This window comes from Chiloscyllium plagiosum, chromosome 14 (assembly GCF_004010195.1).
Source record: "Chiloscyllium plagiosum isolate BGI_BamShark_2017 chromosome 14, ASM401019v2, whole genome shotgun sequence".
Lineage (NCBI taxonomy): Eukaryota > Metazoa > Chordata > Chondrichthyes > Orectolobiformes > Hemiscylliidae > Chiloscyllium > Chiloscyllium plagiosum.
The window spans coordinates 80,099,741-80,126,774 of NC_057723.1; the positions used below are offsets into that span (position 1 = coordinate 80,099,741).

The window sequence follows — 27,034 nt, forward strand, 5'->3', positions numbered from 1 at the left end:
CAATCTTTGAGCTTAGAACAGAAAGTATTGCACTGCAGAATGTGCTCTGGTTTCCATTTTTGTGTATTTACTTACTTTTTTAACCCGTGAAGCTTTCCATCCCTACTGTTATTGGTTCAAGAGATCTCTTTTTGTAACCTGTTATTTTATGAGGAGGTTTGGACTGACTTCCTTTTTTTTGTGAAACTTCTATGGTAGAACTGGCAGCTTAATGTTCCAGGATACTAATGCTACAGGAAGGATAGAAAGATTAGATTAGATTACTTACAGTGTGGAAACAGGCCCTTCGGCCCAACAAGTCCACACCGCCCTGCCGAAGTGCAACCCACCCATACCCCTACATTTACCTCTTACCTAACACTACGGGCAATTTAGCATGGACAATTCACCTGACCTGCACATCTTTGGACTGTGGGAGGAAACCGGAGCACCTGGAGGCAAGAGACGAGGGGGAGTGGTGTTTTTGGCAAGGGATAGCATACTTAGGGAAGATATTCCCGCAAATACATCCAGGGAAGATTTTTGGGTGGAACTGAGAAATAAGAAAGGGATTGTATTATTGGGATTGTATTATAGACCCCCTAATAGTCCAGCGGGAAATTGAGAAACAAATTTTGTAAGGAGATTTGTTATGTGAGAGTGATAGGGTGGTTGTGGTAGGGGATTTTAACTTTCCAAATATAGACTAGGACTGCCATAGTGTTAAGGGTTTAGATGGAGAACAATTTAAGTGTGTACAAGAAAAATTTCTGATTTCAGTATGTGGATGTACCTACTCTTGGGAAATGGGGAAGGTGTCCGTGAGGGAGCACTTTGAGGCTAGCGACCATAATTTTATTAGTGTTGGAAAAAGATAGACCAGATCTAAAAGTTGAAGTTCTAAATTGGAGGAAGGCTAATTTTGACTGTATTAGGCAAGAACTTTCAAAAGCTGATTGGGGGCAAATGTTCGCAAGTAAAGGAACAGCTGGAAATTGGAAGCCTTCAGAAATGAGATAAAGAGAGTCCAGAGAAAGTATATTCCTATTAGGGTAAAAGGAAAGGCCTTCAGAAATGAGATAGAGAGTCCAGAGACAGTATATTCCTGTTTGGGTGAAAGGAAAAGATGGTAGGTGTAGGGAATGCTGGATAACGAAAGAAATTGAGGGTTTGGTTAAGAAAAAGAAGGAAGCATATATTAGGTATAACAAGATAGTTCAAATGAATCCTTGGAGTGTAAAGGCAGTGGGAGTATACTTAAGAGGGAAATTAGGAGGGCAAAAAGGAAACATGGGATAGCTTTAGCAAATAGTCTTAAGGAAAACCAAAGGGTTTTTACAAATACGATAAGGACAAAAGGATAACTAGGGAGAGAATAGGGCCCCTTAAAAAATCAGTAAGACGGCCTCTGTGTGGAACCTCAGGAGGTGGGGATGATACTAAATGAGTATTTTGCATCAGCGTTTACTGTGGAGAAGGACATGGAAGATTAGAATGTAGGGAAATAGATGGTGACATCTTGAAAAATATACATATTACAGAAGGGGAAGTGTCTGATGCCTTGAAAAGCATAAAGGTGAATAAATCCCCAGGGCCTGATTAGGTGTACCCTAGAACTTGGTGGAAAGCCAGGGAAGTGATTGCTGGGCTCCTTTGTTGAGATATTTGTATCGTCGATAATCACAGGTGAGGTGTTGGAAGACTGGCGGTTGGCTGACGTGATACCACTATTTAAGAAAAGTGGTAAGGACGAACCAGGGAACTATAGACCAATGAGCCTGACGTCGATGGTGGGCAAGTTGTTGGAAGAAATCCTGAGGGATAGGATGTACATGTATTTGGAAAGGGAGGGACTGGTAAGGGATAGTCAACATGACTTTGTGTGTGGGAAATGTCTCACGAACTTGATTTGAGTTTTTTTTGAAGAAGTAACAAAGGATTGATGAGTGCAGAGCGGTGGATGTTATCTATATGGACTTTAGTAAGGCATTTGGCAAGGTTCCCTGTGGGAGACTGGTTAGCAAGGTTAGATCTCATGGAATATAGAGAGAACTAGCCATTTGGATACAGAACTGGCTCGAAGGTAGAAGTCAGAGGATGGTGGGTTGCTTTTCAGACTGGAGGCCTTTGATCAGTGGAGTGCCACAGGATCCGTGCTGGGTCCTCTACTTTTTGTCATTTATATAAATGATTTGGGTATGAGCATGGGAGGTATAGTTATAAATGATTTGGGTATGAGCATGGGAGGTATAGTGAGTAAGTTTGCAGATGACACCAGAATTGGATGTGTATTGGACAGCGAAGAAGGTTATCGCTGATAACAACGGGATCTTGTTCGGATGGACCAATGGACTGAGGAGTGGCAGATGGAGTTTAATTTAGATAAATGCAAAGTGTTGCATTTTGGGAAATCAAATCTTAGCAGGACTTGTACACCTTTAATGGTAAGGTCCTAGGGAGTGTTGCTGAACAAAGAGACCTTGGAGTGCAGGTTCATAGCTCCTTGGACGTAGAGTTGTAGGTAGATAGGATAGTGAAGAAAGCGTTTGGTATGCTTTCCTTTATTGGTCAGAGCATTGAGTACAGGAGTTGGGAGGTCATGTTGTCACTGTACAGGACTTTGGTTAGGCCATTGCATGCCATTTTCGTCTCCTTCCTATTGGAAGGCTGTTGTGTAACTGGAAAGGGGTCAGAAAAAATTTACAAGGGTGTTGAAAGCAATATGCGGAGGTTGCATAGGCTGGGGCTGTTTTCCCTGGAGTGTCGGAGGCTGAGGGGTGACTTTAGAGAGCTTTATAAAATTATGAGGGGCATGGATAGGATAAATAGACCAAGTCTTTTCCCTGGGGTGGGGGATATCCAGAACGAGAGGGCATACGTTTAGGATGAGAGGGGAAAGATTTTAAGAGACCTAAGGGGCAACTTTTTCACAGAAGGTGAGTGTATGGAATGAGCTGCCAGAGGAAGTGGAGGAGACTGGTACAATTGCAACATTTAAGAGGCATCTGGATTGGTACATGAATAGGAAGGATTTGGAGAGATATGGACTGGGTGCTGGCAGCTGGGACTAGATTAAGTTGGGATATCTGGTTGGCATGGATGAGTTGAATCGAAGGGTCTGTTTCTGTGCTGTACATCTCTAGAACGCTATGACTCTAATTGCATAGGACAAAAAATGAAGCAGGTAGTTCTTCCCAGCCAGTTTTCTGAGTATTGTACCAATCTACCTTCCCCGACCACGTATCCTGTTCCTTGTCTTCAGTCACTGTTTTGATCTATTCTGGTGTTGTTTATTATCTGCTTCAACCAGATCTGTGGGACTAAATGAACATGATACATTTTGCTCAGAAAGGAGATGTAATCAAACTTTTTGCATATGTTTTAACAATTTGGAAAATGTTTTTTGCATTTCTTATGATTTGCAAAGGCCAGCTGACCTCTACCAAAGTGTTCAGATTGGGCATCGCAGTATTAAGACCTTGACAGGATGAGTCTGGAATAGAATGGAACGTTTGTGCTTCAGATTTCCCCATGTCAAAAGTTATGTATGTGGTGTTGGGATAACTGGGTTTAAAAATAAAACTGGTCCCAAATAGAATAGCCTTCTACTTGCACTTCCTAGAGGCTGGTTAGTCTAAGTTGAATTTTTGTACTCAGAGGATTTGAGAAAGATAAAGTTCTGGGCTTCAGTAGTGTTTTCTCTTTCTCTTTGTGTAAACATTGCTTGCAACTTGATTTCTGTTTAATTTATGGGATGTGAGTGTTGCCAGCAAAGTGTGTTTAATCCCTATCCCTAATAGCCCTTGAAGTTGCTGATAAGTTTACAAGTTGAAACCCTCAAGCCTCTGTGGCAACTCTAACTCTAACTTTAACTTTAATGTATGCTTCCCTTAAACCCGTCCAGCTTAGCTCACCATTTTCTCCCGTTGGTGTACTAGGACTGAAATGACTTGAATGTGGTGTTGAGCGGAGAGCTTTATTTGTTAAACTAACCTTTTTATCAATTATTGATTTTAATTAGGAGGATCTGCACACTCCAATGAAGAAGAACATGAGCACAGAGTTTACACTGAGGGCAGCTCTCAGCTGTGATTCTGATAGTGGCATTGGGGGCATGTCCTCTGCCAGTAATTTGGAAGGTGAGGTGGTCTCGTGTTTGAAATGTCTGAGCTTTGGATCTTATGCTCAAATCGAGATTTTTGAGCAGTGATCAATTCTGGATTTTAAAAAATTTTTTCTTGAATTTCTGCTTTTCTACAGTGGTTGTGAGGACAGTCTCAAAAGTGCTGTAACAAAAGAACTTGGAGTGGCAATGGTCCTTGAATTTCAGAACTAAAATATTGCTTTTTGACATGTCATTTTTAGGGTATCCAAACTTGAGGGTGAAGAGAAAGGTCTCCACAGAATTCAATGAAATGAATCGCCAGTTAATTGTGTTTGATGACAGAGGGATGACCATTGTCTAATACATTGCATAGCCTTTCCCAGTTGTCCAATTTGGCTGTTTTGTGTATTGTATGTTTGTTTCACTTTTGTTTTTCGACATTTTCAATCTTTCTCAGTGGTCAAACTGAGACAAGTTTTAAAAAGTGCTGAATATTGCTTAAATGTCTGTGTGCAGTGCAATTGAATAAGTTTGTTTCAGGATATTACTATACTTTATTCTAACTTTCACAACAGTTTTCTGAAAGGTTCACTGTTTTTTGCCATTTCTTTTCTCTTTTTTTTTCCTTTGACCTTTCAGAGTCTGCATCCCGCTGGGCTGATCATGATACAGTTATTCTTCGTCAGGAGCAGAATAAACACTATTCTATTTGGGTCTCCTTCTTTGAGATTTACAATGAGCTCATCTATGACTTGCTGGACACTAGTCCCACTGTGAATGGCAAACGACAAACCTTAAAGCTATGTGAGGATAAGAATGGAAATAGCTATGTAAAAGGTACTAATGGCTGTTCACAATTTTTGCTTATTTTCCAGAATAGTATACTAATTCAGGTATGTTTGTTTCAATTATCTGAAAATGGAGATTGTGCTCAACCATTTTTAGTAAAAGCTGAGGATGTAATGAAATGAAAGAGAATGAGAGTTATGATGTGCTGACTCGGTCCCATGTTCAAACAATCTATCCTTGACACTTGCTGAAGCAGGATGGACTTTCAACAAAATAACTTGATTGTAATGTTATCATATTGTTTCATAACCCTACTGTCGGTCTGTTTGGGATGAGTGTGCTATAGTAATTGTGTTTTATGGTGTAAAGTTCAGTGTTGGTATTTTGGGAGATTTTGAATAAGGAGGTTATAGTAACACGGTCAAATTATAATCTGTGCAGTGATTGCTGACTGCGCATTGAGTGCGCCCTCCATATTGTGTGGCACCACCCTATGCTTAATGGGATAGATTTAAGACCAATTTAGCAACTGATGCCTCTGCAGCCATGAGGCATGCTGGACCATCATCTGCACTAGAACCTTATTCAATCATAATCCTTAACCTTGTGTCCTGGCATGCCCCTCGTCTGCCATTACCATTATACTGGGAAGTTGATGATACCTCTAATAAGGAGTCATACTTAACACAAAGGAGGATAATGTGGTTATTAATCAATCATCTAATTGGAGCTGGTTCGTAAGGTAAATATTTTCATAGAATCCCTCCGTGTGGGCGCAGGCCATTTGACCATCGAGTCAACAGCATCCCACCCAGGCCCACACTCAACCCTGTCCTATTCCTATATTTCCGATGGCTAATCTACCTAACCTACACATGCCTGAACACGAGGCAATTTAGCATAGCCAATCCATCTAACCTGTGCATTTTTGGACTGTGGGAGGAAACCCACACAGACACAGGGAGAATGTGCAACCTCTGAAGGTGGAATTGACGTGGTCCCTGGCGCTGTGGGTCAGCAATGCTAGCCACTGTGCTGCCTGATTTTCTAATCGACCTGTTCAAAGATGTTGTTGCACAGCTCTGGAGCAGGTGGGGCTTGAAATCACATCTCTTGCCTCAGCGGTAAGGACACTACTCCTGTGCCACATGAACCCCACTTCCTCAGCATAGTGTCCTCGGTCCAATTATTTTGTCTGTTTTATCATTGACCTTTTCTGTCATTAAGGTCAGAAATAGGAATGTAGCTGGGTCAGAATTGTGAAGCATCCATCTTCCCAATAGGACTCTGGGTGCATCTACACTACCTAAGCTGTTTAAGGCAACTCCACCTCTCGAGGGCAATTGTGTATCATTGTTGATGACCCCTACTCTGGATATTAGTGAAACAAATCTTTTGTAAAAGTTTTCCTTTCGACCAATTACAAATTTTTTGTTTGTTCCATTCCAGATCTCACCTGGATCAATGTGATGGATGCAGAAGAAGCCTGGAAAATACTGAAAGTTGGGCGTAAAAACCAAAGCATATCCAGCACGCACATAAACCTAAACTCCAGCAGGAGGTAATGCTTTTCATTCTGGATTCTACCTGTTCCTTCATTAAAGGCAGCCTCTGGAATACAGGTTGATTAAAATGCCCCACAACCGTTTCCTCAAGAAAAATATTTGTTCTTGATTTTTTTTTCAAAAGACTCTGATTTACCATCACATTCTGTCAACTCCTGCTGACCTCTAATCTTGTCTGCCTGATTTCTTTGCACACAGCAGGGTATTTAAACCAACATTAATTTCAAATTTGATTTAGGTGGGTGGTTTTTTGACTGAGTCAAAGTGTTGCCCTTAATCTTGATTTTCTTACAGTTTAAGAGACATCCACAGGTCATACCACCTTCACATTTTGAGAAAGGGCTATTTTTGTTTTAGATGAAATTATTTTGAGAAATGAAAGTAACTGTTTCCTATAAGATTTGGCTACTTAAAAATGCATTTGAATTATACTGTTCCTTTCTGTATCCTGATGAGCTGTGACTTTATTGTGCAAGGAAATAATAATTAGAATTTTTTGCCTTTTCTACTCCTATTTCTGCACCCTCCTCATTTTGTATTATAGCCACAGTATCTTCTCCATTCGGATCCTGCACGTGTCTGAAGATTGGAAGGCTGTTCTTAAAACCAGCGAGTAAGTGTTCATTTGTATAAATATTTTTGTTTTCTCCTGACTATATTTATTCGTGTTTGATATAAACAGAAAGTTTATGGCACAGAAGACCATTAAGTGTATTCTGCCTGTGCCAGCCACTTTCCCGCTCTTAGTCTGTAGCCCTGTAGTTTAGAATTTTGTGCACATCGATGAACTTTGTTTTTTCTTGATGTGTACTTAGTGTTCTGGTGGTGGCTTAACTGTTTATGTAACTGTAGCATAACTCTTTGCTCTTCAATGCCTATTCTTGGCGAATAAAAAGTGTCCAGTATGCATGCTGAACTAACTTTTTTTTATTTGCTTACCTGACTACCCTCTGCAGTCTGTATTTACAATCCAGATCCCCCTCTTCCTCTATTTTCCAAGGATTTATTGTGTATTTCCTTGTCTTTTCTGGCCAGTCCAAATGTAGTTGTACAGCACGGAAACAGACCCTCGGTCCAACTCATCCATGCCGAACAGATATCCTAAATTAATCTAGTCCCATTTGCCAGCACTTGGCCCATTTCCCTCTAAACCCTTCCTATTCTTTAAAAGACAACTAAATCTTTCCCCCTCCCACCCTAAACTTATGACCTCTAGTTTTGGACTCTTTCTCTTCCTCCCCCCACCCAACCCAGGGAATATGTTTACTTTACCCATATTCCTTTATGATTTTATACACCTCTATAAGGTCACTCCTCATCCTCTGATGTTCCCGACAGCCTCAGCGTATCCAGCCTCTTCCTATAACTCAAATCCTCCAACCCTGGCAACATTCTTGAAATCTTTTCTGAGCCTTTCAAGTCTCACAACATCCTTCTCATAGGACGGAGACCAGAATTGCATACCATGTTCCAAAAGTGGCCTAACTAATGTCCTGTACAGCCACAACATAACCTCCCAACTCCATACTCAATGCTCTGACCAATAAAAGAAAGCATGCTAAATGCCTTTTCACTATCCTACCTGAGACTCCACTTTCAAGGAGCTATGAACCTCTTATCTAAATCGCATTTACTCTTTTTGCCCAACTGACCAATCGGTCCGTTGGTATCTTCCTGTAGTATGGTCTGCATGGGCTACCATGGAATTCTTGAACTGCAATTTGCAGATGCAAGTGAAATTTGTTTCTGAAGAAGCAATGGAACTGTAATGGTCTTGCATCATTGGAATAATAAGATCAGCACTCTTATTGTGAGTCTTTTTACCCGTAGTCTCATCTGAAATCTAAGCTGTTGCCAAAGTGGGCAAAATGCCTCTCTTCTAGCTATAGTGATGTCAATTTCTACTGGTGCAGGATCACTTAAGCCAAAACTCAATTTGTGAGGGCTGGATAGGGGAAGATATTAACGTTTTCTGTTTAAAATAAAAACAAATATTGCGTGCAATTCTGGTCTCCTTCCTATCAGAAAGATGTTGTGAAACTTGAAAGGGTTCAGAAAAGATTTATAAGGATGTTGCAGGGTTGGAGGATTTGAGCTATAGGGAGAGGCTGAACAGGCTGGAGCTGTTTTTCCTGGAGCGTCGGAGGCTGAGGGGTGACCTCATGGAAGTTTACAAAATTATGAGGGGCATGGATGTGGTAAATAGGCAAAGACTTTTCCCTCGGGCTGGGGAGTCCAGAACTAGAGAACATAGGTTTAGGGTGAGAGGGGAAAGATATAAAAGAGGCCTAAGGGACAATCTTTTCATGCAGATGGTGGTACGCGTATGGAATGAGCTGCCAGAGGAAGTGGTGGAGGCTGGTACAATTGCAACATTTAAAAGACATTTGGATGGGTATATGAATAGGAAAGGTTTGGAGGGATATGGGCTGGGTGCTGGGAAGCGGTTGGGATTAGGTTGGGATATCTGGTCTGCATGGACGGGTTGGACCGAAGGGTCTGCTTCCATGCTGTACATCTCTATGACTCTAAAGTACTGTGGATGCAGTAGATCTGAAATAAAAACCAGTATTGGAGAAACTCCACAGGTGTTTGCAGCATCTGTGGGGAGAGAGAGAGAGAGAACTGGGTGCAATATGAAGAGTCATATCGGACTCCAAACATTGACTCTCTTTCTCTTAACGGTTGCTATCAGAATTGCTGAGTTTCTCTCTTTCTTCCCATTTCTACCTTTTAAATGCTGTTGGTATAAAAACTTTCTTTTTTGTTTGTCTTTTTTTTGAGATCAGGAACTTAAGACTTTAAATAAAAACAGCTTCATTTTCTTTACTGCAGATTAATTTTGTGTGACCTGGCGGGTTCAGAGCGCTGCAAAGAACAGAAATGTGGTGACAGGATGAAGGAGGCAACTAATATTAACACTTCTCTGCACACACTAGGCAGATGCATCCGTGCCCTTCGCCAGAACCAGCATAACAAGTACGTACCCCATGATCTTGCTCATTTCATTGCTGCAGCTCTTGCAGATTTTCAAAAATGTCAGATGGCCAGCAGATATGATCTGGTTTTGTTAACCAGAAGAAATGGAAATTAGCATAAAAGCATCAAATTTTGTGCATGTGAAGTGGAAGTATTTTTTTTTTAAATGGACCATAACCACAAAAAAAGTGTAGAAATTGAATGGGAAAAAGTTTTCAATTCTAGTTCCAGAGGATTTGGCTGTCCTGTCTTTTGCTGAGTTTTTAACGTTCTGCTCAACTGTGTACTAAGTGTCTCTGACTGTGCTTAGTGCTTGGAATGCTAGGGTGCCTTGAAACTAGTGGGCTAGTTGCACCTTCTCGTACTGTTGTGATTCACATTTGTTTTGGGTGACCAGATTTCTGAACTTTGTGTTCTCAGGTCAAAGCCTAATGTGGTGCCTTTCCGGGATAGTAAATTGACTCGTGTGTTCCAGGGGTTTTTTTCTAACCACGGGATGTCTTGTATGATTGTGAACATTAACCAGTGTGCATCCATGTATGACGAAACCTTGCAGGTCATGAAATTTTCTGCTGTTGCTAGCCAGGTAAGCAATTCCTAACTTGCTCTATATTCTGCTTTTGAAAGTCAATGAATGGTGCAAGATATTAAAAGAATCCTGTCAGATTGATGTTTGGGAGCACTATTTAATTTGGTTCTCTTCTTGCATATGTGATGTAAAATCTCCTGTGATTCTTGTAGTGAATCATTCACAATAAATTCTTTTTATATTTTTAATTTTTCAGAACAGAAATTGTGGTAAACGAGACTTGTGTACCATAATTTTGATGTAAGACATTCTATGACTATTAAAATATAGTTTAATGTACTCAGAGTGGCACAGTTTTTGAACTGGTCCTAATCCTGTAGGAGGCCAAACTTATTGGCAATACTGTTTTGTGCTTAATCTTCTATTGTATGTGTCACACGAAGCTACTTTAATCATATATATCTGGTTGTTGTCCTGTTTATTCTAGCTGATACAAGCACCTTCATCCAAGCTGTTTCCTTCCTTCCGCTCACTACTGCGTGAACATGATGGCTGGAATAACTGCAATGCTCAAACACCTCTTGAAGAACAGGAGGAATTAGATGAAGAGGATGACAGTGAAGATGAGACTGATATCAGTACGCTGGATAAGGAGGTGATTGCATGTTAGGACATAGCACTGAATTTCTGTCATGTGATTCTTGAACTTTGGTATCTCTTGAATCTTTCTGTGTATGCTAAGATTATGGCTGTACAGCTCTAGTTTCCCTCTACATAAACCTAAAGCATTCAATGTCAGTTCATCACAGTTGCATGTATAATTAACAAAATTATGTTGGACAGTGTCTTAACAGGTCATGTGTTTTGACATTTGTTGTATGATAAGTAGCTGATTGTTCAAGTTGGTAATGTTACAGTTAAAGAAACTTGGCACCTGGGTGAACGAGACCAGTCGATAGAAAGCAAACAGTGAAATAAACGGTCTAATCTCTGCAAAGCAAGTGTAAAGTTTAATGTCCAATCAGGTGCAGAAAGAAAGAATAGATATCAAGATGAATAGTTTTGACTATTTAATTTTTATATTGAATCCCCCAATAACATTTTAAGGTAAAATGATAAATGTTAACTCACTTGTAATTAACATTTATCATGTTACCTCTAAAAGCTTATAACTAGATCCTGGATGAGGTTGTCCAAGTTATATTCCCAATTCCCAAAATCATCAAGCTCTGAGATGAGCCATGAGTGGTTTCCCCTCATTACTTATCTGTCCCCTTGATTAGTTACTACAGGCTTAATTTATGAATGCTGCATTCCTCTATGGATACCTCTTTCTCCAGCCCAGTTTAATCCGTTTTAAAAGGACCTACTTTAATCAGACCTTCTTGAATTAACAGTGAGTTTCTTAGTTATTAAACATGTAGAAATAATGGAACATGTGCATAAAATGAGAAGGGAATCCAAAAAAAGTTGTCATATGATTCAGTCTCTGGATTCATTGTGAAGAATTAGGAGGATTGTCAAACAGTTTATTTTTGAGGCTTTTGCTTTAGCTGACTGAAATTATTTTTTGTTCCTATTTTTCCTTTTGAGTTGGCTGTCTGCACTCCCGGCAACAATATCCTTACCCACAATGTTGGGGTGACTGTTAGGTTGGTGTGCACAAGAGCCTCAGCCCACTGGCATAGCCAAGTGCCTGCACTCACTTGTGCATACAGGCCATTGTTGGATTTCGTCAAACTCTTGTGCTTTCGTGGGTAGGGATTACTTGAAGCTTGACTCCTGTCCAGACTGCTATCTTTTCTATTATCATGTCTGCAAACTGAACTCCCAGAAGTTCAATTCTGTTTGTGTTGCAATTCTTCATAAACATCCTTTTTTCATACATTTCAGAATCTGTACTCCCCTCCCCTCCCCTCCCCAGCCCAACCCATCCCCAATTTTGTTCGTGCCTGAAAATGAAAACAGGAAATGCTACAAAAACTCCAACAGATCTGACAGTTAGGGATAGAGACCAAGTTAACATCTCAAGTGGTTGACCTTGCATTGGAAATACACTTGCACAGATTTGTTAACTGGATCACCTTGTCTTCAGGCAATGTTCTAATATTGCTACTTAATTTCTAATACCTTTGTTGCCTACACTTATCAAAAGTTGCAAAGAACAGTTGTTCCATCTTGTGCTTTTATTATTATTTAACTGACGATGAGTTTGTGTTCCTCAGTCATTGCAGAAAATTATTGAGAGCCTGCAGCAACACCTGATTAAGGAGAAGCAAGACAAGCTGATAATGGAGAGCGAAATCAGGCAAAGTGTTGTCAGTGAGATGATGGAACAATACAACATCATGGAAAGACACTGGAGGTGGGTATTCAGTTTATAGTGTGATATTATTTATTATCTTACTCTGGCAGTATTTTAGACTTTCGTATGAAGATGTGTTTACTGGGCTCATACAATTTTGGCCAAAACTACCCATTGAGACCTCTGCCTGTGATACCTTTTCATGTCTCTGGGACATAGCAGAGTGTTTCGCAATCAAAGTATAGACACTTGCGTACAAAAGCAATTTCCATCAAGTAGAAATCTAATGAAAGATCACATCGAGAACGACTGTTCCCTCTAAGCTGCATGCTCCAGTGATCTGCATTTGCCATCGGCACACCAATCACAACTTTGACTTCTGGTTTCGAAAGTTGCAGCCATGAACAGGCCTTGGAGGTCTGTGGGCTGAAAAGAAAATTGGAAGGAATGCTAGCCAGGACACATGGTGAACTCCTTGTCATTCTTTGGAAAGTGGTGTCATGTTGTCTCCTATAACCCAATGGAATGGGTGTTTGGCTTTGATTTAAAATGTCATCTGGAATTTTCTGCAGTCCCTCAGTACTGCAATAAAGTGTAGAAATTCTGTCGCCACTCCTGGGAAGGGAGCATGTTCCCTAACTCCAGATAATCACTGAGCCAAATTGTTGTTCAGTTTCTATATCCTGGGTCTGATATGTACACTGAGCTATATTTTACAATACATGTTGATGGAGATGGTTCAATTCTACCTTCCACAATCTTTCTTTTTGAAATAGTTGCTTGAACGTGCTAGAAAGAGAGACATGTTGCTGAAGCCTTTTGTCTTGCACTCATCAAGATAAATGCAAGAATGCCAAATTTCAAATGATCGGAATAATTTCTGCTACAAGAGAAAGGGATGTTTGTTTGTTACCAAGCCTTTTCCTTGGTTGCTCAAAACTATTTGCTTCCATGACTGGACAGTATTTGCACAACAAGCTTAAGTTTTCTAATAGCTACATTGGTCAATCAGTCAAAGTTCATAATGTGGTTTATTTATTCTTGTCAGAAGTGACATATAGTTTTGAGCAGGGACCTGTTTTCTGTACACAAGGATTTAGGTTTCAAACATTGCATCTTGTTTTAGAATTACCTTGTAGCTTAAGGAGCTTAAAGCCCTAACCCCACTGTTGCTTTTGTTGAGGGAGTACTTTGGTAAATCAGTCAACTTGCTGACCAACTCTCACTCTAACTTTTAGTACAAATGTTTGCAATTGTCTGAAATGTGTTATTTTTACACTTGTCCTGATGAGTGCCAGCTAAAAAGCATGGCAAGCGTGGAATCCCTGAATCCCATCAGTAGCATTCCTGAAATACTAAAGATCGCAATCTGGAACTGCCCTGAACATTTTTATATACTAGAAAAGGATCAACATGACATGCCAGCCATTCCTTGACTTTTGTTTTATAGTCTTTAGGTTTGATTTTTGTCTTGCAAGTCTTTTTTTTCGGTCCTGTTCAGTGGCTTTTGTTCAGCTGAATGGTACTTTGTCCTTGAACACCAAAGTGAATATTATGGAGGGATGCTTCCTTAAATTGAAGGCTGTATCTTTGTGGAAATGGGGTGAAATTCAATCTGTTTTCAATCTTTCAGAGAGCAGCTTGAGGAGCAAAAGGATCGCTTAGAAGATGCCTTTGAAGCAAAGATGAAAAACTACCAAGAATATGTGAAAATCTATTATCAGTTATCCTCTGAAGAGGTTTCCGATGATTCTGGTGATGAAATGAGTGAGGGTAAAGCAATGGTAAATATTTTACTCTCTAATATTATGATGTTTAGAATAATCTGAAGCTTAAGATCCTATTTTGATTTATGGAGCAAAGTTGGAAAAACACTGAAGACTTTATGGAATTAACATTTGATAGGATTGTTTACATGGCTAGTGATTGAAGCATGATTTCAATTGTTCAACTACTTTCCATCTCCTGTCACCTTTTGTTATATTCACTTGGAGTGTGGGTATTGATAGCTGGGCCAGCATTTATTGTCTGTCCCTAGTTGCTCTTTTGAATCCCTGAATTCCATGTGCTGCAGGTAGATCCATGATATTGTTTGGGAAGGGATGCCAGGATTTTGAGACACTGACCCAAGCCCTTTCTTGGTCTGGTGGTTACCTTTTTTGGAAATCTGGGGGTTGGCACTTTTTTAAAAATTGTGTAGCTGTACTTTATTATATGATGGATGATGTCGTCTGACTAAAGACTCTGTGCTTCATTTAATATACCTTCAGAGAACTGTAGCTTGCTGGTGAATATCAGGTCTGTTAGAGATTGATCTTGTTAGCAGAGAGGGAGGTTTGTGAGGGGCAAGGGAATGGATAGCCATATCCTATGTTATGCTCACTTTGCTCTTCTGATCCTACAAAAATAGTTTTGCGATTCTCTTGCCACTACCTGGTTTAACTTGATGCTGTTTCCCAAATAGTCCTCCGTTTTATGGCATCCTACATATTTGACAGGACCTTGAACTGCATCCAGCATTGCAGGTCACATGTAATTCAAACCAACTCCTTCACTACCTAGGAGAGCCTAGTAACTATGGCAACCCTGTGGTAATCTCACCACAGCTCATTTTACTTGTCCAATCAAATCAAATGGAATTATTCAAGCCCCACTGGAAGCTATCCTTGAGTCTTTTTTCCTCTCTTTTCACCATTCCTCTCTCTCTGCCTCCAGAGATTTTGGAATTGTGCCTGATGAGCTAGACTTTCTCCTTGACTTTCAATTTTTCTGTTAATATAGCTCTGGACAAGTGAGATCAAAGAAAGCTATTAATTTTCTTGGTGTCACAATATTTAAATTGGTGGAAACGAAGCAGTGGAATTTATTTAAAATTAAATATTGCACATTCTACCCCAGGAAGTATCCTCTAGCACTGCTTCCACAGACTGAGATCTGAGCTAATGTTTTAATTGCATTTGCACAAAGCTGGAACTTTTTTTAACCAGGCCATTGCTACCAATTTTTACCGGATCTCAATCTCTGATTCAAATTCACCAATAGACGGTGTTAGTTTAAAATAGCAATTGCTACATTTTCTTGTATGGTAACTCTTGAACTTGTATAGCTGTAAACTAGAGGGCAGCAGATATTTCAATGACATACTTCTCATCCTAATTCATGGGTTCACATCTCACACCATCCTTTTGAGTCAGCTGTGGTTGATGGTTGATCTGATTACTCCATGCCTACCCAAGATCCCCTTTCATCCTCTTCGTACTTAGAATCTATCTACCTCTGCCTTAAAAATATTCAAGGACCTCGCTTCCACTGTCTTTGGAAGATGAGTTTCAACAATGTTCAACCCTCAGAATTTCTCTTCTATCTATGACTTAAATGAGCAATACTCTACTTTGAAACAGAGACTCGTTGTTTTAGATTCTCCCTCGAGAGTCAACATCCTATCCATATGCACCCTGGCAAAACCCCAGAGTCTTTAAGTTTCAATCACGTTCTCTTGCTTTTTTTAATAACCTCTAATTGATACAAATCTCATCTGACCAACCATGTGCTCTAAGACAACCTGGAGAAGGAGAAAGAGAAGACTGTGGATGCTGGAGATCAAAGTCGAGCAGTTTGGTGTTGGAAAAGCACAGCTGGTCAGGCAGCATCTGAGGAGCAGGAAAATCGACGTTTCGGGCATAAGCCCTTCATGCCCGAAGCATCGACTCTCCAGCTCCTCGGATGCCACCTGAATGGCTGTGCTTTTCCAGTCCCACACTGTTCGACTAAGACAACCCACCTATTCCAGATATGAGTCTAAAATCTTCTCTGAAGTGCTTCCATTGTAATAATATCTGTCCTTTGTGCAATATTTCAGATTTAATTTCCTTGATGTCATTTATAATTGATACATAAGCCCCTACTTTGGTGTTCAATTACCCTCTCAATAAAAACAACAATATGTTTGATTTCCAGTTACTCACTCTGCCTACAGACTAACTGTTATTCAATTTATGTACCAGGCTCCCAGATGCATCTCCATCTCTGAGCTCTGCAATCTCTTAAAAACCATATCTAAAATGATGATTTTAATCTTTCTGCCAAAATGGACAATTTCATTTACTCCCAAGTTATTTCATTTGCCAGGTCTTTGACCACTCGCTTGTCCTAGTTTTCCATTTTAGCAGCTGCCTTGTGTCCTTTTCACAATTACTTTCCTACCAACCTTTGTCATCGGAAAATGCACTTCTGGCCTCTTCTTCCAAATCATTTGTATAAATTGTTGAAGCCCCAGCACTGAACCCTGTGACACATCAGTCATTCTGTCTTGCCAAGCAAAAAAAGACCCATTGATGCCTAATGTCTCCTGTTAGCTAGCCAATCTCCTACCAGTGGAGAAAGCGAGAATTCAGATTCTGAAGATCGGAGTTGAGTGTGGTGCTGGAAAAGCACAGCAAGTCAGGCAGCATCCAAGGAGCAGGAGAATCGACGTCTCTAGCATGATGAGGGGCTAATGCTCAACATCGATTCTCCTATTCCTTGGATGCTGCCTGGCCGGCTGTACTTTTCCAGCACTAGACTCTCTAATTTCCTACCCATGTCAACATGTTGCCCACTAGGTCATGAGCTTTTATTTATTCTATAATGCAATAAGGTTTTTGATATGGACTGTCGAGTGCTACTTTGAAATCCAAATACAGTATATCCACAGGTCTCTCGCATCCACAACACATCTCTCTTCCTCCACAGAAAACTGATTTCCCTTTCACAAACCCATATTGATACTACTACTAAGTTCTCTTTAATATCTATCATGATGTTAGAAGCTACGTTAACTGGCCTGTAGTTTCTTGTTTTGTTCCTCTCTCTTTGGATAAATGAGTCACATTTGCTATTTTTCAATCTAATGGAATTTCCCCAGAAAATTAAAACAAAGGCATCAACTATCTCACTAGCTGCTGCTTTTAAAACTTATTAGGCTCAGGCCCTGATGGGCTTTGTTGGAGCTCAGGGTGATACAATTTGCTGGATACTACTCCCTTTGGTGGTTGTAATTTTCTAGAGTTTCTCTCTTCCAATTCTGAATCTGTAGCTATTCCTGGAATATTAATTTATAGTCTAATACTTTACACTGAAGACTGGTGCAAAATACGTACTCAAAACATCAGCCATCTCACTTCCACTATTAATTCCCCACTCTTCATTCACTTTCTATATGATCAGTCCTATCTTTTGTGAATTCTTTTTTCTCTATGTCTATGGGAATTCTTCCTATTTGTGTTGTTTCTCATTGGCTTTCTCTCTAATTTTCTCTCTTTCATCATTCTTTGTCTTTTATATTCTGCCCAACCTCTGACCTGCCATGCATCTTTGCTTAATTAAATCCTTTTCTTTAAATTCCATAATTATCTTTAACATTTGTAGTTAACCGTGAATAGTAGGCTTGCCCCTTTTTAGAATTCTCTTCCCACTGGAATTTCTGTTCTGTGTATTCTGAAATACCCTCTGTCTGTGACTGCATCTTTATTGATCTATCAATAACATTAGCAAATTTGCTGATGATACAAAGCTGGATGGCAGGATGAAATGTGATGAGGATGTTAGGAGATTACAGGGTGACCTGGACAAATTAGGTGAGTGGGCAGATGCATGGCAGATGCAGTTTAATGTGGATAAATATATGGTTATCCACTTTGGTGGCAAGAACAGGAAGGCAGACTACTACCTCAATGGAATCAATTTATGTAAAGGGGCAGTACAGAGAGATCTGGGTGTTCTTGTACACCAGTCAATGAAGGCAAGAATATAGGGACAGCAGGTAGTGAAGAAGGCTAATAGCATACTGGCCTTCATAACAAGAAGAATTGAGTATAGAAGCAAAGAGGTGCTTCTGCAGCTGTACAGGACCCTGGTGAGACCACACCTGGAGTACGGTGTGCAGTTCTGGTCTCCAAATTTGAGAAAAGACATTCTGGCTATTGAGGGAATGCAGCGTAGGTTCACGAGGTCAATTCCTGGAATGGCAAGACTACCTTACGCTGAAAGACTGGAGCGACTGGGCTTGTGTACCCTTGAGTTTAGAAGACTGCCACTCTCTGGATTCATTTAAGAAGGAGTTGGATAGAGCTCTCAAAGATAGTGGAATCAAGGGTTATGGAGATAAGGCAGGAACAGGATACTGATTAGGAATGATCAGCCATGATTATATTGAAGGGCGGTGCAGGCTCGAAGGGCTGAATGGCCTACTCCTGCACCTATTGTCTATTGTCTATCTCTCAACCTAATTTACCACTTCACTTTAACTGGCTATGCTTTCATGCTATTATAATTGCCCTTTATTCTATTTAAAATGTGAGTTTTGGACCATCTCTTTTCTCTCCCCTCCCTTTTAAACTGCATGTAAAATTTGATCATATTATTGTCACCTGTGTTGGGTACCTTCACTATGAAGTCAAAATCCTATCTTATTGCACATGTCAGGTTTGCTATAGCCTGCTATCTGGCTATGACCAGAATGTGCTGTTTTAAGAAATTGTCCCAAAAGCATAAACTCTTAACTTTGATGAAATAATCTTTTATTCATTACTTTGTTCATTTATGTTGGTGATTTTTAAGTTTTTCTCACTTGATCCAGTTAGCTGAGTATTGCTTTTGAGAAGTTTAAAACCTTATGCTTTGCACCTTTCCATCCCACCCAATCCTTAGCAACCTTTTCCACAGCCTGTTAGTTGTAATGTCATTATTACCACCTCTGCATTCTCCACACTCCCAGAAAAAAATGGCTTGCCTGGTGACCTTAACTTCCCTTTCAGCCATTGGTTCTCTTCCATGCTCCCATGTGTGTTCTGCACCCATTGTCAATTCTACTTGACAATGATTTTTTTCTGGTCACCCTGAGATTTAATTTTCTCTGCTGTTTTATAGGCAAATTTGCTTGCCAATCCTGTGTCATATTTTGAGCTTTTAAGTTTCTTCAGAGACAGGTGGGCTTTTCATTTTTAAGTGCAGTATTTCCAGTTGGGATACTATTTGTTTTTTATATGCCTTGCTGATCACAATAACTCCTTGGCTCAACCTTTATTTTTGAGTTTTTTTTTGTTTTTCCCACTCCAAGTCACAGAAAATCAGAGAACTAGAAGCAACTATACATCAGTTGAAGGCAGAGAGGAAGTCTACCAGCCAGTCAACAAGGCAATCTACTCGCTTGGCCAATACGAAGCTCACTGATGAACTGCACAATCTCAAACTGGAACTGGCAAATGTGAAAACTGAGCTGGAGCAAAGCAAAGCACAGGCAGCATTCAGTGCAGAAGGTGAGTGCCCCTTGTAGCTGGTACCAGTGCCTGCTAATCCCAGCAAATAAAAAAATGGGGGGAAATGAAGGCTGGAAGAAATAACATACTTGTGGTCTTTGCTGTTCTGAATACTTCTAGTGTTTTTGTTTTAAGAATGTTTGGAGTACAGAGTTGTTGGCAAGTTGAGGTGGAGGCATTTTAATTAAAGCCTTGATTATGGCAATTAATGAATTGAGCCAGCATTTAACGTTGTTCAACTATGAAACTGAATGTTCGGTAAGGTGAACAAATATAGATTTTTAAACACTCAACTGGACAGAATAAGGATTTCTTCACTGTAGAATGTCATTAGCATTTTCATTGGAGTTGCACAAGAAGCTAACTGCTACCTTGCAAGGTACCACTTTGGCTAGATGATCTGAACATCACCCACTTGCTTGTACTGGCTGAGGAAGCACAATGATTTGGGTAGGCTGTGACCGGTGAATCACCTAGATCATGCCAAACTGCAAGACATGGAGCATCTGGTGGCAATGAAAGTTATCACTGCCATAAACTCATTATCCTGCACTGAATTACCCAACTATTCCTAGGGAATACCCTTTGAATTGGTCTTGTTGTTTTGTGAAGCCTGAAGCTGTGTTTCCACCATCCACGTTTAATCTAGTTCTTATTTTGAATGATATTTAAAATTTAAATGGTGAGGTAAAGTTGTGGCTGGGAGAGAAAACAAAAGATGTCAAGAGATCAGGATTTGAGTTCAGCTAGGTTCACTTTTGATAAAGGACGCCATTGGAGCCACACTCACTTAAACCTTTGACCAAGATTTGTTTGTGTGTACACCCCTATGAATGTACCTCTGAGGTTGGTGATTGGATATGTTGGAACTGTTTTTTGAAAAGTGCAATTTTCAATAATTTAATATTAAAGTTTTTTTTGTATTATTGAAGGGATGGGAACCTAAACTGTAGCTCCAGTGTCCAGGAGGTTGAGAGTAGTGAGATCAGAAATAAGGTTGCAAGAGTGCACTGGAAGCAGGAAGGTGGTTTGAAGTGTGTCTACTTCAATGTCAGGAGCATCCAGAATAAGGTGGATGAACTTGCCACATGGGTTAGTACCTGGGACTTCGATATTGTGGCCATTTCAGAGACATGGGTAGAGCAGGTTCAGGAATGATTATTGCAGGTTCCAGGGTTTAGATGGTTCAGTAAGAACATGGAAGGTGGTAAAAGGAGAGGTGTGGCATTGTTAGTCAAGGACAGTATTATGGAGGCAGAAAGGACATTTGATGAAGACTCGTCTGCTGAGGTTAGAAACAGGAAAGGAGAAGTCACCCTGTTGGGTTTTCTATAGGCCTATGAAAAGGTTTGAGAGATGTAGAGGAAAGGATAGCAAAGATGATTCTGGACAGGAGTGAGCGTAGCAGGGTAGTTGCTACGGAGGACTTTAATTTTCCAAACATTGACTGGAAGTGCTGTAGTTTGAGTGCTTTAGATGGGTCAGTTCTTGTCCAATGTGTGTAAGAGGGTTTCCTGACACAGTATGTGGCCAGGCTGTCGGAGAAATTACCCAATTGAGTAGAGACCACGCAAGCGCAGATTGGGTGAAATAAACAGCTTGTCAATTGTGAGTGATATGGCTAGAAGAGAAACTGATTAGGCTGACACAGAACTGACAGTCTGTACAGATAAATCAAGGGTTCTTTTCCTCAAGCAGTAGGCACAGGCAGTTTTATAGGGGGACAGTAATGTGGTGTGAGTTACAATACAATCAAGAGTAAAACATAATCAATGGGAGGACGGCAATCAGTCAGTGATTTGAATCAGGAGATTTCGATACTCTGTAAGAGGAGGTGTTAATATTTCTCATCCTGGCATCAATGAGTTTCCAATGTGGTTAGTCTGCAAGCCTGGTACACCTTGATGCCTTTCAGTCTGAGCATCCTTTCGAGTTCTAGTATGTGTGTGAGGAGCGAGGCTGTCCCTACTGCTTTGGGAGCAGTTATGCTTACTATGTGCTAGGAAGTCGATTGTAAGGCTATCTTACAAAGTATATTCCCCAGTCTGGAAGTGACTTGAGTCATCTCCTGTTAGCTGCCTAGTGTCTGAGTTAGCCTGTTTGGTTAAGGCTGAGGCACTCCGGGTAGTTTCTGTTGTGGCTGAGAACAGACATGGTTCCTTGTGTTCTTTGTGGCCATGCTGTGGGTGGATGGGAAGCGGATTTTCTCCCACACAAGCCAACAAGGGGTGAGGCCACACTGGGTAATGAACCAGACCTGGTGTAAGATTTGGAGGTAGGTGAGCACTTTGGTGATTAGTAACCACAATTCGGTTATGTTTACTTTAGCAATGGAAAGGGATAGGTATATACCGCAGGGCAAAAGTTAAAGCTGGGGTAAAGGCAATTACGATGCAATTGGGCAAGCTTTAGGATGCATAGGATTGGGAAGAAAACTGCAGGGGATGGGCACAATAGAAATGTGGAGCTTATTCAAAGAACAGCTACTGTGTCCTTGATATGTAACTGGCAGGGAGAAAGTGGGTGAGCGTGGGAGCAGTGGGTTATGAAAGAAGTTGAATCTCTTGTCAAGAGGAAGAAGGCTTCTGTAAGGATGAGATGTGAAGGCTCAGTTAGGGTGCTTTGGTTACAATTTAACCAAGAGGGACCTAAGAGGAGCAAGGAGGGACCGTGAGAAGTTGTTGGCAGGTAGGATCAAGGAAAACCCTAAAGCTTTCTATAGGTATGTCATGAATAAATGACTAGGGCCTGTCCAGGACAGTAGTGGGAAGTTGTATGTGGAGTCAGGAGATAGAGGTACTGACGAAAAATATTCATTTAGCATTCACACTGGAAAAGGACAATGTTATTGAGGAGAATACTGAGATACAGGCTATTAGACTAGATTGGATTGAGGTTCACAAGGAGGAGTTTGCAATTCTGCAGAGTGTGAAAATTGATAAGTCCCCTGGGCCGGATGGGATTTATCCTAGGATTCTCTGGGAAGCCAGAGGAGAGATTGCAGAGCCTTTGGCTTTGATCTTGATGTTGTCATTGTCTTCAGGAATAGTGCCAGAAGACTGGAGGATAGCAAATATTGTTCCCTTGTTCAAGAAGGGGAGTAGAGACAGCCCTGATAATTATAAACCAGTGAGCCTTCTATCGGTTGTGGGTAAAGTGTTGGAAAGAGTTATAAGAGAGGATTTATAATCATCTAGAAAGGAATAATTTGATTAGGGATAGTCAACATGATTTTGTGAAGGGTAGGTTGTGCCTCATGAACCTTTATTAAGTTCTTTGAGAAGGTGGAAGAGGGTAAAGTGGTTGATGTGGTGTATATGGATTTCGGTATGGCCTTTGAGAAGTTTCCCCACGATAGGCTATTGCACAAAATACGGAGGCATGGGATTGAGGATGATCGGGATCAGAAATTGGCTAGCTGAAAAAAGACAGGGTGGTGGTTGATGGGAAATGTTCATCCTGGAGTTCAGTTACTAGTGATGTCCCACAAGGATCTGTTTTGGGTCCAGTGTTGGTCATTTATAAAAATGACCTGGATGAGGGCATAGATAGATGGGTTAGTACATTTGCAGATGAATCCACTAACCTTAGTGTCGTGGATAATGCGGAAGGATGTTGCAGGTTACAGAGGGACACAGATAAGCTGCAGAACTGGGCTGAGATGTGGCAAATGGAGTTTAATGCGGAAAAGTGGGATGATTCACTTTGGAAGGAGTAATAGGAATACAGTGTATTGGGCTCATGGTAAGATTCTTGGTAGTGTAGATGAGCAGAGAGAGATCTTGGTGTCAATGTACATGGATCCCTGAAAGTTGCCACTCAGGTTGATAGGGTTGTTAAGAAGGTGTACGTTGTGTTAGCTTTTATTGGTAGAGGGATTGAATTTCAGAGCCATGAGGTCATATTGCAGCTGTGCAAAGCTCTGGTGTGGCTGCACTTGGAGTATTGCATCCAGTTCTGGTTGCTGTTTTTTTTTTTTTGGAAGGATGTGGAAGCTTTGGAAAGGGTTCAGAGGAGTTTTACTAGAATGTTGCCTGGTATGTGAGGGACTTGAGGCTGTTTTTCATGAGAAAGAAGAAGGTTGAGAGGTGACTTAATTGAGACATATAAGGTAATCAGAGGATTAGAAAGGGTGGTCAGTGAGAACCTTTTTTCCTCAGATGGTGACATAGAGGGGACATGGCTTTAAATTGAGGGGTGATAGAAATAGGACAGATGTCTGATGTAGTTTCCTTACTCAGTAGTAAGAGCTTGGAACGCCGTGCCTGCAACATAGTAGACTCGTTAAGTTTAAGGGCATTTAAATGGTCATTGGGTAAACATATGGATGAAAATGGAATAGTGTAGGTTAGGTGGGCTTCAGATTGGTTCCACAGGTTGGTGGAACATTTGAGGGTCGAAGGATCTACTGTGCTGTAATGTTTGATGTTCTACAAGTTGTCCACTTGTTTGTGACTAGCCTTGCACAGAGTGAGTTGCCATGGCAGTGATTCAGCTCATTGCCTTAGGAAGTAGTGGCTTGATGACTTGTACACAGCTGTATGGTGAAATAGAATTACCACTGATCTGGGTACCAAATGGCAGCTCTACTCATGGTTCTATTGATAGGGGTATCTCCTGCAAACATGACTCTTCTGCAGTTGGTAGCTAGCTCCAGTGCCTGCTGAATGATTGAGCTCAGCTGCTTTTTCCTGCCTGCCATTATACCCTTGGATTCTTGACCTCCGAGGGAATCAATTTAGCATACTTCAAATATTTAATTTCCCTGCTTCCACCCTGCTGAGGAAGAGAATTTTGGATTCTCAACCCTGAAAAAATTTCTCCTTGTTTCTGCTTTAAATGAGGAACCTTTCATTTTTAAACTGTTCCTCAGTTCTAGTTTTTTCCCACAAGGGAAAAAGCATCCTTACAGTATCTTTCTCTTTCTCCTCACCATTCTCATCCCCTTTCTTCAACCCCACCCCCCAGTCAAATCCTTAAAGTAAAAGCTGTATGCAATCTAAATGTGCTTTTGCCAATGCCCTCTAAACTGGAGCAAATTTTCTATATTGTTTTTCTAGTAATGAATATTTCAATAGCCTTTCTCATCTGAGTATATTAATACTATGACTATTTCTGTGCTGCACTTTGTATAATTCAGGAGAACATCTGTTCCCCAACCACACTGAGAAAAGTAGCTATTTAAAAAATTTGTTCACGGAATATGGGATGGCAAGCAAGGCCAGCATTGAATGTCTGCTCCTAATTGCCCTTTAGCCTGGCAAGCCGCTCAGTACATTTGAGGGCAGGTCAGAATAAACCGTATTGCATAGTGGACCAGGTAAGATGGTCGATTTTCTTTCCCAAAGACATTAGTGAAACAGCTGAATTTAAATGGCATTCAATAGTTTCCTGATCATTATTGCTGAAACCAGTTTCAATTCGTGGATATTATTTTTTTCCAAAGAAAACTCTGCAGTTGTTTATATTCTACATCATGAGATTTGGACCCCTGTCTTCCATGGAATTGTCTGCATTACTCTGCTAGTAACCTCAATCATAGCACCATTTCCTACAAAACTCATTCCCCAATGTAGAACTTGGGGATGACCCTAGAATTAAGAATTACATTGGGTAGGTAATGAGCCACCTGGATTACTTGACTGATACAGTCCCCAGTAGTTGCAGACCCTTACTTAGCTCCCTAATTGTCTATCAGCTGAGGTTCTGACTACTATGACAATGTAAGTAATACTTGCCTAAGTAAGGGTTGAGGTTTCTATGCTAGTTCTACTGTGACTGCAAGTTGCAATGAACTGCTTTTGTGACCTGATTTGTTGACTAACTTGAAAAGCAATCTGTATTCTCTTATGTTGCCACTAAATTTCACTTTTAAAGTGTGTTGCCCCTAATAGTAACATCTTAAACTGAAAGCTTGGCAAGATTTGTAGGAATTTTTCAGTGGGACTTCCTCATGAAGCATGTGTCTTTGCAACTTGTATTCAGTAGTTAGACTTAAATGTGTGCTTTCCACAAAGTCTGCGACTGACTGTTAATTTGCCATGTTACAGAGTTGAAGCGATACAAGGACATGATTGAGCTTCCAGCTGGAATGAAACATCTCACTGTTGATGCTGACCGGAAGATAGAAGCAGGGCAGAGAGTGAGTCCTGTATTTCCTCTTTGTTCTGACCCAGTATGGTGGGGTTAATATTTTAAACTATTTCTGGCCAGCTGATTGCTTGGAATGACTTTAGATTTCCATACTGCTGTGTTGAGACACCATAATGCATTTATCTCAGTAATGCTTTTGGGGCCAGACCTTGGCTGGAAAGCTTGAATGTGAAACTGCTTGTGTGATGAATTAAGGACTTGCATCAAGAACCCCTTAACAGTTTGCAGCATATTGTCAAAGAGGAGATTGAGAAAATGGAAGTTGTTGTACACATTGGTAAGAATGACATAATTAGGGACTGTGTTGATGCTTTAGGGTGAATATAGGAAGTTAGATAGAAGGATAAGGAGTAGAACCTCAAAGGTAGTACTGTTTGAATTACTTCTGGTGCCACATGCTATTGAGAGTAGGAATAAGATGATACAGGTTATTCGTCAATATGAATTCACTGTAACACAATTGAAGGGGGGGGTGTTGTTTCTATGGTGTGAACTTTTAAAGTGTGTTGGCTGTAATGTGATTACATTGCCAACACTTTAAACGCAGTTTCTATAACGTGGGGTTGCACAAGAACCCAGCAATCGTATTATAGAGGAACTGACTAGGGCCGATAAATCAATGGAGCAGGAAAATCGACGTTTCGGGCAAAGGCCCTTCATCAGGAAGCCCAAAATGTTGATTTTCCTGCTCTGATGCAGCCTGACCTTGCTGTGCTTTTCCAGACTCTGACCTCCAGCATCTGCGGTCCTCACTTTTGCCCAGATAAATCAATGGCTGAGGAGATGGTGCAATGGGCAAGGATTGAGTTTTTGATAATTGAAATCTCTTCTGCGGCAGGAGAGACCTGTTCAAAAGGAACAGATTTTACCTGTACTGGAAGGGGACCAGTTACCTGGTGGGGAGATTTGCTAATGCTATCCAAGAGCCTTTAAACTAGTATGGAGAGGAGGTGGGGGGAATCCTAAGTTGAGGGAGAGACCAGTGACGATGGTTCTGAAACTTTTTTAAAAAAAAAAATTAGAAAAGGCAGGCAAGAGCAAGTTCAAGAACGAAGTAACTCTGAAGAATTAAACTACATTTTATCTTGATGCAAGTGGTCTTACAGTTAAGGCATATGAACTCTGAGCAAGTGTGGGAATATGGAACTGGGACATCATAACTATAATAGAAACATGGGCTAAGGGAGTGACAGGATGTTGTAGGGAGGAGGGGAAGTGGTGTTTTTGATTTAAGGAAAACATTACAGGGGATATTTGAGGGATAAAGGGTAAAAACAATGACTGCAGATGCTGGAAACCAGATTCTGGATCAGTGGTGCTGGAAGAGCACAGCAT

At 40.6% G+C, this 27,034-nt stretch overlaps 1 protein-coding gene across 1 annotated transcript in view; it reads left to right on the forward strand.

Moving 5' to 3' along the window:
- kif20a (kinesin family member 20A) overlaps nt 1-27,034 on the forward strand; it is a 53,529-nt gene that overhangs the window by 20,993 nt on the left and 5,502 nt on the right. The window contains exons 6-16 of the mRNA XM_043704074.1: nt 4,001-4,118; nt 4,724-4,921; nt 6,323-6,434; nt 6,983-7,051; nt 9,274-9,417; nt 9,838-10,003; nt 10,434-10,601; nt 12,172-12,311; nt 13,885-14,035; nt 19,348-19,546; nt 25,597-25,688. Of these exons, the coding sequence (XP_043560009.1) occupies nt 4,001-4,118; nt 4,724-4,921; nt 6,323-6,434; nt 6,983-7,051; nt 9,274-9,417; nt 9,838-10,003; nt 10,434-10,601; nt 12,172-12,311; nt 13,885-14,035; nt 19,348-19,546; nt 25,597-25,688 (1,557 nt within the window). The remainder of the gene's footprint in view (nt 1-4,000; nt 4,119-4,723; nt 4,922-6,322; nt 6,435-6,982; nt 7,052-9,273; nt 9,418-9,837; nt 10,004-10,433; nt 10,602-12,171; nt 12,312-13,884; nt 14,036-19,347; nt 19,547-25,596; nt 25,689-27,034) is intronic.